The 11,948-nt window shown below is 42.2% G+C and overlaps 1 protein-coding gene across 1 annotated transcript in view; it reads left to right on the forward strand.

Annotated features, from left to right (window-relative positions):
* The window catches only part of lpar1 (lysophosphatidic acid receptor 1), a 34,024-nt gene extending 23,707 nt beyond the window's left edge, over positions 1-10,317 (forward strand). Inside the window, exon 3 of the mRNA XM_079290157.1 lies at positions 5,702-10,317. Within this exon, the coding sequence (XP_079146283.1) occupies positions 5,702-6,024 (323 nt within the window). The 3' untranslated portion in view covers positions 6,025-10,317. The remainder of the gene's footprint in view (positions 1-5,701) is intronic.
* The last annotated feature ends 1,631 nt before the right edge of the window (positions 10,318-11,948 follow it).

Here is an 11,948-nt window from a genome sequence, read left to right on the forward strand (position 1 = left end):
AATTGTGTTTTACCATGTGACACAGTTTAAGGTATTGACAACAGACTGCACAATTAGCTAAATGAGTTCAGGCAACTGAGAACTTTGTTCAGCCAATGGGTTTTAGTGTTTTAGCAATTGAGAAATACTGTAACAGACCATTAACCAGCAGCAATGGGAAGGAATTAGTTTTGGGGCAAAATAGAGTCGATTGGAAAATAAGAAAACATCTGCGTTCATAGACTGAAGCCAAAATTTCGTATTAGCTAAGCTAAAACGCTAAAACAGTTATAGGACTGGACTGGTATCATTTTATATATTCAAGTACTAAAGGTGATGCTTTAAATCAGATGCTATTTTAGAAAATTAGACTCAGAATTTGGTGGCTGTGGCTCGTCACTGCTGCTGACCAACAGCCCTGCAGATATGTCCCATTCTGTTTGTGCCAGCTGAGCAGAAAAGCCCTCATTATTACCGTTTCAAAGACCTCACTGTACTTCCAGTCAAAAAAACGCGTTTCTTGACCCATTAGATCACCGTGACAACACCATCACCAGACTCCCATCTCTAGTGTCCACCACAAGCCTCTTTATCAACAATTGTAAACACTCAGCTGCTGAATGGGAACATCTACTGTATCTATCCCCCAGTGTGTGTGTGTGTGTGTGTGTGTGTGTGTGTGTGTGTGTGTGTGTGTGTGTGTGTGTGTGTGTGTGTGTGTGTGTGTGTGTGTGTGTGTGTGTGTGTGTGTGTGTGTGTGTGTGCGTGTGTGTGCGTGTGTGGGTGTGTGGAAGTTGGTGATGTGGGAAAGAGGGGAGAGGAAAAAGAAATCCCTTCGTGGACAAATGGAAAGCCACCGGGCCATTTCAGAATAATGGCTCCGATCTTGTTTTTTTAAATATTGGTCGGGGTGGGGAAATATGATCGAGGGATGAACAAATTGAGACGGACATGGATGGGCGTAGAGAGGAAGACAGGTTGCAGAAAGAAAGGGGTGAAGTGCTTAAGAAAGGAGAGATAAGTTAATGAAAGAGAGAGAGAGAGAGTGGGGGAGGAGAGGAGAGGGACAGGAAACCAGCGAGAGAAAGAGAGATTAATGGGAAGAAAGGCGATGAGACACACAGAGAGCAGTAATTCAATATTGGAGGTTTATCAATATTTGAACATTAGTGGAAACTTAAGCCGATGTGAAGACGCGCGATAGGAAGGTGTGAGGATCCCAGATAGCAGAATTTGAAGCCGCACGAATCCATCAGCACAATGCTGTGTTCACACTACACGCGACACAGCAACAGGCCAGTAGTAATTTTCAATGGAAGCCAATGACATGGTCGCACAAGGGCGTGGCGTGGCGCGCTGCAAAGCCAGTCCCAACCTTTTTTTCCAATGCTCCAACGACGTGATGAAGCGTCAGTCATTCAATTCAATTTCATTTCTCCCTGTTCCATTATCCAGTTTTGGGTGCAACGATGCCTCGTGAAGTTCTGACAAAACGACTTGCAAGACTAGCACCTCCCCCTTTGATCGCCTCTGATGTACGTCGCTCAAATCGTCAAAGTTAGCAAGCTACGATTGGAGGAGGTTCCAGAACATTTAGTCTCCCCAACAAGTCCTATATTGAGACGACAAAATGTGTGTTTGCCCATGCGTGTTGGGGTTAAAACTTTGTTAAAGTTAGGGAAACATTGTGGTGACAGGTTTAGATACGACTGCTTGATTATGATAGTACATACTTGGTTAAGTTCAGGAAACAATTGTGGTCATAATTGTGGTCATGCTTTAAAAATAACCAGCGTATGTCAGCTGTCGACAGTGTGTTCTGTGGAAACCACCTCACCGATACCCAACCCCCACCTCGCCCCCAAACTCACTCATAGAAGACACTCTTAAAGCAAGTGTAGTTGGCTAATGTAACTTTGACAAAGCTGGACAACATAATGTTCATTACCTCTCTTGTTTCTGTTTGTTTTTAAACTGATGCAAGCAATAAACCAAAAACGTGTAATTTCTCGTTAAAGGACCAAACATTCAAAAGCACCAGAATGATCCTTTAAGCCATTTGACCTTGTGTTCATGGAATTCTGCAGCGCATTACATGTGACTGAGGACAGCGGAACAAGCTGCTGTAGACAGTAACGCTGGTGAGCAACATCATAAACCTCTTAATGAGGTATTTCTCCCTGCAAGAAACACGACACGTCGGCCATTAGAGCCAAGCCTCTCGTAACAAACACCGAGTTAGATGTGGAAAGAGATCCACATCTCCTAATCTGCCGGAGGAAGTGACAGGAAAATACCAATATCATCGCTCGGAAAAAACAACAACTTTGTAATTCGCTGAGCATTACAATCACTGAGTGCTTTCTCAACACCGTCATAACGTTTTCAGGTCAAGTTTGAGAGCTCCTCCGTCCGTCTTTGAGCCATGTGTAGTTATGTAAGTGAGTGTTCGCGTGTGTGTTTCTCCACATATGAGTATTTATCTGTGGCTTTTGCATGTGTGTGTGTGTGTGTGTGTGTGTGTGTGTGCGTGTATTTGTAGGAGTGTGGAGTGCCGTAGTCTGGTCTCTATTATTTCCTTATTTTTGTTCCCATAGCCCTCTGTTCTCTCTCTTATGGAAGCCTATTTCTGCCAGAACCAAAAAGAAAGGAAACAAAAGCACGACAGCTTTAATAAAAAAAAGTATTCCTGGTAAAAAAGAAAGAAGAAGAAAACCAGGTGGTCGAAATAAGAAAATAAGGACATGGCTTTCAACAAGGTCACATCACAACAGGGCTGAAGATGATCCTTTAAATGTCACATACGGCCTCAGGCAGGAAGCGATATAACAACAAATGTATTTGTAAGCAGCTGGATGTTCTGAGAGGTTGAGACCATCCATCTCAAGGAAACACAAGTTTTAAATTTGAAAAACTTAGAATTATTATACGTTTTAGAGTAATTATAATGATTGGATTATTAAAGAAAGACCATTGATCCCATTTAAAGACGATAAAACATGTGGATGATATTGGTTGTGTTCAGCTTCTGTGTGGAGTGTTTACTCCGCTTAAATTTATTTCACCGTACAGCAACTGCTACAGTTCTTCCTCTCACAGGCTTTTTGTTTTTTAATTCTTGGGCATGTGTCAGAGTATTTGCACACGGCATAAGGGCTGCCCTTATATGGTGTTCAGGGGGTGTTACCTATGCTAACGATAAGCAAACGGCCACGTGTGTGATCAAGGGGGATTCATCATTCACACCTGGGGAAGAGCCGATACGAACTTTTGGTGCGTCTGGAGTTGACTTCTCTTATCTTGTCTCTAATTAAGAGAAAATATCTGATAAATTGAAGAGGATGTTGCTGCATGAGGCCCAATATGTCACATCAAACACTGTTGCGACGGTAACACCCATACATACACGCCTTGGGAAGTGTCAAAGTGGTTTTCCATACATTTCCAAATCTTTCCAGGCCTGATGTGCCGGAGCCGTGTTTATTTACTCTCCTCCACTGACTTTCCATTTCTCTCGTCTCTTTTCCCTCCATGTGGCATTTCCAAGTACTGAATCACTTGGGCCAAAATATCTGTTTGTTCCTACCGTCAACAAAAACGACCCTCTGTGGGGGTAACCCTGCCCTATGTGGTAAACCGTGCACGTATTTAGTTTGGGCATAAGTAAAAGGGGCAGTTTTTGAGATGAAGGGTGTCACACAAGCAACCGTATACCCCTGGATCCAGAGAGGAAATGAAAGGATTCGAGGGGTGAAACCTCTCCGGTCATAGCTTCACACAAAGACTGTTTTCTTTCTCACTCTAAGGGGGGGGCAAATATCCTGTAAATATACATGGTTCGCTCTCCATTTAAAACAGAACAACTCATGTGAAAGAAGCAGCAGGTTTTTTCACTCGGACAACAATATAGGATGTGGTTCGGGTCGATTTCAGAAGCAGGCTGTGTGTTTCCATCTGCACTAAATCAAAATGAGACTGACACTAAAAGCCGGAAACGTGGTCCATTAATAAACCATCATCGTGCTTGCCACCATTAATAAACCATCATCGTGCTTGTCAGAAGTATTTGTCTTGTTTTCCTTTTTTCCTTTTTAAGTTCTGTGCTGTTTTTATTTTCTGTGCGAATCCCGTTCAGAGAAAGATGTTTCACTTCCTGACATCTAGCTCAGATAGTTTCTCTGCCGAAACGTTTGAGAAATTTATCAAACTCTGGAGAGTCTGCTTGCATAGTTGAGAAGTGAGGTCAATCCTTCGCTGCAGCTGCTGCCTGCAAAACACTAACAGATAACAGGCCTCCCTGTCAATATCGTCTCTGCCCCCCCCCCGTCTCTGCTCGCCCTATTTATTTCTCATCAAGACTCTTTGCCTTACTGCTTGCCCTACAGTTGTCCCGTAGTTGTGACAAATAGCATCTGTCGACTGGATTCACAATACTTGAACTCCACATTCATGAGTGATGAGTCAGTTACACCCCCCCCCCCCCCCTCGACTTTGCGAAACCCGTCTCATCAGAGGAATGATGATGCATTGTGCTCACCCAAATGAGGTGAGGAGGTTGTAGATTTGGTAATGGAATACTGGAGATCTGGTTGCAACAATGAGGTCGAGGTCAGACATTTATGTTTCTGTAGATGTTTTAGATTAAGAGAGGGATAATGGTGGCTGATTTCCTGAGAAATTACGAATCCCCCCCCCCCCCCATCTTTTTACTATGAACCTGACGTTTTTTTTGCCTAAACGTTACTGAACTTAAACCATTACAAGATTATTATCTTTTTAATGATGTTTGAAAAGCCCTTACAAATGATGTCTGACGCCTATTTACTGTAGTTAAAAAATAATACTCCCCCCCCCCCCCCACCCCCGCCCCATTAGATGACCACCATGCATTTGAGTACAATTATGACTTAGAAATCTGGCTTTTAGTGTTATTGTTTTGCTTTTGAGGCTCTATAACCGGTAACCTAATGTACCCGCAAAAACAAAGTAATTGAAAACACTGTACAACAAAAGTACTTTGTAGTCAAAAAGTGTCGTTAAAAAGTTTTAGATATGGTTACAAGGTGACATGGGTGGTTTCCTCCTCTAGACTGATGGTGCGGTTCCTAAGTGATGGTGATATGGTTGTAGAGTGGTTGTCAACACTATAGCTCCCAGGCAGAGTGGCTTCAGCTCCTATTCTGTAAATGTTAAGATCCCATCAGTGGTCGTGTTGTGGGATACATTTTCAAAATCTTCTGCTTCTTTACTTTTTTGTGGTTCAGTAGAGGGAGAGGAAAGACAAGGAGTTGCCTGGTTCACACCCATTACTCACTTTCATGAAGTGAAAACACATGGTGAAAGGGTTAAAGTTCTATAAAGAATACTCTGCTTTATGGTGTATTGTGCTCTAAATGGACCATAATTTAACAAACAAACATCATGCTGTATTGAAGAAAACCTAAACTATAGATTGAGACCATAAACTCATGTTTAAAATGCTTACTGAGGGAATGAATAAACTGAGAAGTAGAGTCATTTTCTCATAGACTTCTATACAATCAGAGGAGTCGCCCCCTGATGGACATTAGTAAGAATGCAGGTTTAAGATGCAGGCTTTTCAGAACTGTTTTCCCATTTAAAGTAACAAAAGCAACCTTCAGAACAGAGCTGTCTTTTATATCTATATTCCTGAACAGTTTTCCTCAGCACCAATTCCAACCTCTGCTTTGTGTTTCCTCAGGTGCGTTCATCGTCTGCTGGACTCCCGGCCTGGTCATCCTCCTCCTCGACGTCTTCTGCGTCAACTGCAACGTCCTCACCTATGAGAAGTTCTTCCTGCTACTCGCCGAGTTCAACTCGGCCATGAACCCCATCATCTACTCCTACCGCGACAAGGAGATGAGCGCCACCTTCAGGCAGATCCTGTGCTGCCAGCGGCAGGAGAACGTCAACGGGACGGTGGCGGAGGGTTCCGACCGGTCGGCATCGTCCACCAACCACACGGTGCTGAGCGGTGGAGCGCACCACCACCACCACCACAACAACGAACACTCGGTGGTATAAAAAGGAAGGGCTGGACATCGCAGGGGATTAATCCAGCCGCTTGAAGGAAGTTAATCTGTGTTGGAGATACTGACTGAGAGAAGGTGAACGGGAAGGCTTGAGGGGGACTGCGAACATGAAACGAACTAAAGACAGTAAGGTGATGACTCGGAGAATGAAGATTAGACAGATGAGTTGATGACGAGCTGGATGAGATCGCAGCGAACAAGAGGATGGCGTCTACGAGGACTCTGATAGGCTGTTAGTATTTCTGCTTAGTTGTTTATTAATTGTTTTGAATATGTTGTCACGGACAACGCTGGTATGAACTATTTAAAAGTAATCTGTGAAATGAAGGTAATGCCAGTACTCCAGTGTTCTTTAACTTTGTATCCTGTAATTTCAGACTTCTTCCCCTCGAGCCCCATTCTTAAGACAGATCTTGTTACATCATACAGACCTTTTACATTCAGATAGCATTACACTACCATTGGGGTGTTACTCCACATCCATTGGAGGACTCTTTTCCAACACTATTCTTTCTTTTTTCCTTCATGTTTGGGAAAGACCTTACATTTTGAGAAACACAAAAGGCTGATTTTTTTTTCTCGATAGTATTTGGATCCATTTCTAGGGTTTTGACCTTTCCAGAAGGCAGGCGTCAAAGTGAACCATTTATGGGACATCCTGCTGATGCTCATAAGATAAGTGAATATATCAATATATTGACATGTTTGACATGTTTAGCGACTTACCAAAAATGACCATTATGGAGTTTTTAAGTCACCAGAGCTGTTATTTATCTCTGCAGCAGATTCCTCAATCATCTTTCAATGGCAAGTGACCTTAGACCAAAACTCATCATTCCACTGATCCCCATCTCCCACTGATAAGGCTTCAGTGAATCCAGTTTCTTCTTTTCGTCCAACTTAAATACATGAGGCGTCCAGGATCTGTTGTTTGTTCCCTCTGAGGAATTAGAGACAAGTTGTTCCAGGGATCTCACTAAAAAGGGGGAGGATGTTTGCGGTTTTAGATCAGGCTCTGTGCCACGGTGTCATGTGGAGACACGGTGAAGGTCATCTCTGCCGAGCGTTAGCAGACTTCGGGTCATGACATGAAATGTGCCGAGTTGTCTGCCTCTCGTGGTTTTGCGAGGCGTCTCCACGAGGCTGACTGAGGAAAAAGTGAATGTGAAAGTAGAGTTTGATGTTTACTCGTTGTGAGAGGTGGCAAGATGGGCCGTCACGTCTTCTTATAGCAGGGACATGAAGATACAATTGGTGCCTACCTGAATTTGTACTTGACAAACTCAACTTTGCCATGAATGAGACAGTTTTGACTGCAAACACTTGTGTCACGACAGTCCATATAGTTATATATGACAGTAATATCTCAGGCTGGACCAAAGAGCTCGACTGACCCACAGGCCAATTGCATTGCCATACATAAAGCCACAGTGCTAGCTTGGCCAATAAAAATCCAGTTTGCAATCATGAAAAACGTCCGTTTGTGAATTTCCTAATTTTCACGAAGTTCGCTCCTACAGTACCACAGTACCCTGCTTTAAAAACACTCACAGGAAAGTGTGTAAATATTGCTCCTGTTACCAGAAACTGAATGTCATGTACACATTTGTTTTTTCTGCGACAGTGTTATTGGTGATATGAAGTAATACAGATGTCCATCCAAAATAATATATGACGTTTTGTTAATGTCACTACACAAGATGGTTGAAGGTATGATGTTTTGTTAGATTTTTTTTGTGAACCAGTCCTTATTTGGAAAAGCTGCAGATACAAATAATCCAAACCTTTTTCTGTACCCCTGCCTCTGTCTGCTCACTGTCCCTCCTCGTGGCATCTTAAACAGAGGGACATGCCATGCGTCCTATTGATTTAAAGGTGCAGTGTGTAGGATTTAGCTCCACCTAGCGGTGAAGCTGCAGACTGTAACTGACTGAAACTTCTCCCCTTGGACCAAGCGTGTAGGGGAAATTCAGTGGCCCGGCGCGAAAACGTGAACGCGCAAAATTACTTTATCTAGAGCCAGTGATTGGTCAACAAAACCCTGAGATACACTTCCGTAGATCCTCCAAACGCTACACGCTGTGACTGTAAGGTGGCACATATTATAGATTGGACTCATGCGTATCCGGGTGACAGGCATAAAGTGGGGTTCTGATCATGTTGGTGTTTACAGCAACAACTTTATGGACTTTTATACCACAACACAACATTAAGCAATTTGGTCGTCTTATTCTTTTCAAAGGGGCACTGACAACAATGACGTCTCACAGTTTACTCTTAAGATAATACGCTTGTTAAATAATATCTTATTGCCTCACGTGCACTCCTCCACTGTCTGTTATTAACTTGAGATTCAACTGAAGTCAGCCAGCCTAGCGACGCTGTGATGTACGTTGTTGAAAATGACCAGCTGAATTTCGTCGTGACTCAACTCAAAACACATTTTGGCCAAAATACACAGACAAAATACACAGTCCAAACGAGCGAACAGCCAGATGTTTTCCAGGAAGCAAGATGTTTGTCAGGGATTTAAGCTGCAGCTGAAATGAAGTCAGCTGGTATTTTTGTGCCTATCAGAGTTGGTCAAAATGTCGCCCTGTTTATGAGTCAACTTAAGTTCTTTTATCCAGAATTATGATTCTATTGTTCACTGTTGGCCTTTTTAATCGACAAGTTGTGCCTTTCCACTTAAAAAAAAGAAAAAGAAACAAACTCAAAAATTCTCAGGCAACAATGTTAGATATTTTCTTCTTAGACAATTCAACCGAATTCCTTTAGTTTTGCCTTTGAGCTGGTGTATCCTTTACTCCTTTTAACTTCACAACAGGCCTCAATAGACTAACAATTAATCGACTAAACATTGTATCGTTGACCAAACTTTGTCAGTCTTCGGCTCTGGATCCAACCCTGCATATTTGACATTAACTGTAACCATTTTTCGAACAAAATAATGCTTCAGGTTATATCGCAAACCAACTAAACTGTCTGTCTTTGTATGCCTCTGTTTACCAGTGTGTCATTATTGTGTACACTGTTGTAAGTATATGTGTACAGTATGTATGTATATAAAATATATTATTCAAAGTTAATCACCAAAGGGAAAGCATTTTTGTGTTTGTAAATTTAAGTGTGTTATAATCTGTCCAAACGTACTGTAGGATTTTGTTCATGGTTATAATGTCATGAGCTCTTTTGTGTTGTGAGCCTAATTAAAGCATTTCCTGTCGACCATTACGGTTATTAACTTGTTTGTGACCCAGAACTAGATATCTATGTGTGCAGTGCCTTCCAGTCCTCCTCCAGAAAGAGTAACTTAAAACCAGGCTCAGAAGCAGTGTTTCACAGCCCTCTCTGGTTTAAAGTGTGCCTCTTTGCACCTGTAACCACACCCATCAGTGATGTCACAGTGTCCTAGAGTACGCTTGTACATCACCGCAGCAATGTGGGAAGTTTAACCAGTGGCGGTGAGCGAATACAAGATCTTCCGGTGGTTTTAACCTACTCTTTAATTGCGTGTTGTTTTACAATTGCCTTAAAGTACAACAAAGATTAATGTCAGTGTTACTTTTACAGAAAGTATAGTGCACGGTTTCTACTTTTATTTTCACAGCATGACTACAAACTCATGAATACAGATGGTTTTGTTTTTAGTGTGATGTGATAAAAAAAAAAAAATCCAATGACTGAAAATTTAAAGTGATTTTTTTGTCTTTTCGTTTAACATCATTCTTTAGGGCAACGTTCCCTGGCGGCATATTTTGCATGTCAAAACACTTTCACCCATTGATTTCCATGTAAGTCCATAGCATATTATGCATGTCAGGGTAGGACAATGTCCTTTTCCCAGCTTCAACATGTGTGACCTTTCCTGAAAAACAGTTTTATCACATAAGCTCCCCAGGTTAGCACATTCCTGTCATCATATCCTGACTACTTCTGTCTGAATGTCCAATGTTTGCTATGGGCGGTGTGTGTTGCACTCGATAAATGTTGTCATTTTCAGACCAAAAACTGTTCACCCCAAAGTGTATTCAAAGAATGGCGATCTGTACGTTATCAGGAACAACCGTCGGGGTCTTCCTGTCTAAAAGTCTGTTCTTCCAAAGTGACACGTTGCTTTTAAATGTTTTTTTGTTGCCAAGCCTCAGATTAAACACACCGTGTACCAGTAGTTTGTAGAAAGTGTGACACAGACGTAAACGTGATTTCCATACAATCTATACTGTACGGGCCAATATCAATGAATGTCCACCCAGAGTCATAGTGTTGATATCCCAGCAACAATAAAAACATGAGAAAAGTCTGAATTATTGTCTTGTGTTGTTTTAAGGCTTTCCCTACGACAATGCCACTCATGTCATTGACATTATACCAATGTTTTTTAAAGGTTGTACTTTATCTGACACGTTTAGCCTTGCTATCGTTGCTACTCTCTGTTATCCACTGCTGTTTTTGTTTCTATGACATCCGGGAAGTCAGTAAACGGGGGAGCATGCAGAGTCACAGACAGACAGTAATGATAATGTATGCTTCACAGCATGTGGTTTCTTTTTGGGCTAGACCTAATAATCCATAGACCTCGAGGCTGTCCACACGTTTTCGACAGCCCTGACTGTTAGCAGAGGTCCGTGTGATTCCGATGAAGCTGATTCGGATGTTGTAAGGCGGACACATTCGTTCCCAGCGTGGTTCGCATGGTTGCTCGCTTGAACCGGTTTGCCAGAGAACATCAGTGCTTTGTCAATTGGAGAGGAATGAAGGCCGAGAAACCCCCAGAGACAAGATGTCGTACATTTACACTTGAATATATTATGAAAGGTTGTAGAGCTAGTTTGTGTGCTCATGAACATCTTCTCCGCAAAACCTAGTTTGTCTAGGTTGTCATTTGTGATTGGTTGTCGATCTGAAGAGGGCGGGTCTTACCTGATAAGAGCCTGTCGGAGGGCGTGCTGAGGAGCGCAACTTTTGTTTGTTGAAACCATGACGGACAGGGGATGATCACCCTCACCCCTGAAGGATTTTGGTTTATTTTCTGTCCGTGTTTATTCATTGACTCTAAATTAAGTGACATCTAGGCGAGCTCCACTGGGTTTCATCTGAGGACCGCATCTTTTTTTTAGCACACGTGATGGTGTGGTAGAAGATGACCAGCCATAATGCTTAGTGCTAATCAAATCCACTGGAGCTCATCATTTTCCCCATTACCGTGCCGTGTGTGCCGTGACATTTTGTTGTGTGGAAACATCTTCCTCCCACTCACACATGTATATCAATCAGTCATTCATAAAGCATCTTTGAAGCAAATCAAATGATACGCAAAAATACTAAAACGGAGAGAAGATGAGGAGACTAATGGACACCCAATTAAGTTAAGAAAAATTAATAAAATCTTGTGAGGTGAGGCTACTTCATTCTATCTTTATATCATGCCAATGAATGACCAAAAACACCACAGGTATATGAATGCGTGATGACGCTTTTGTGATGAAACTTCACACATAATCCCGCTGCTCTTGAACAGCCTTTCGTCGCAGAAAAAAAAATAAAGCAAGCGAAACAAAACCGACACGAAGAAAAGGAAAAAGCAAAACAAGACAAATGAATTCCGTTCTGAAAACTTGACATTTGAAAGTGAATTGCAGAATGTGGACTGCGTACATTTAGCACACGCTACATGCAGGACTGCACTATGTGTGTATGTCAGTGGCGGGCCGTGCATTTTATACCTGGGCCTTCACTGCTGTCTTACCACCTAATAACCTCATGATGGCGCCACAGCTACGGTTATTTGTTTCTAGGGGTGTAACATCACGTATTAGTTTTAAACCGTTCAGTACAAGGCTTAGAAACCGAAAAATAATACTGGTGCATTTGGAAAATGCAGAAGCTTAAATTGTGGTAAATATAACGTTTTCG

Source organism: Melanostigma gelatinosum (assembly GCF_949748355.1).
Source record: "Melanostigma gelatinosum genome assembly, chromosome: 18".
NCBI lineage: Eukaryota > Metazoa > Chordata > Actinopteri > Perciformes > Zoarcidae > Melanostigma > Melanostigma gelatinosum.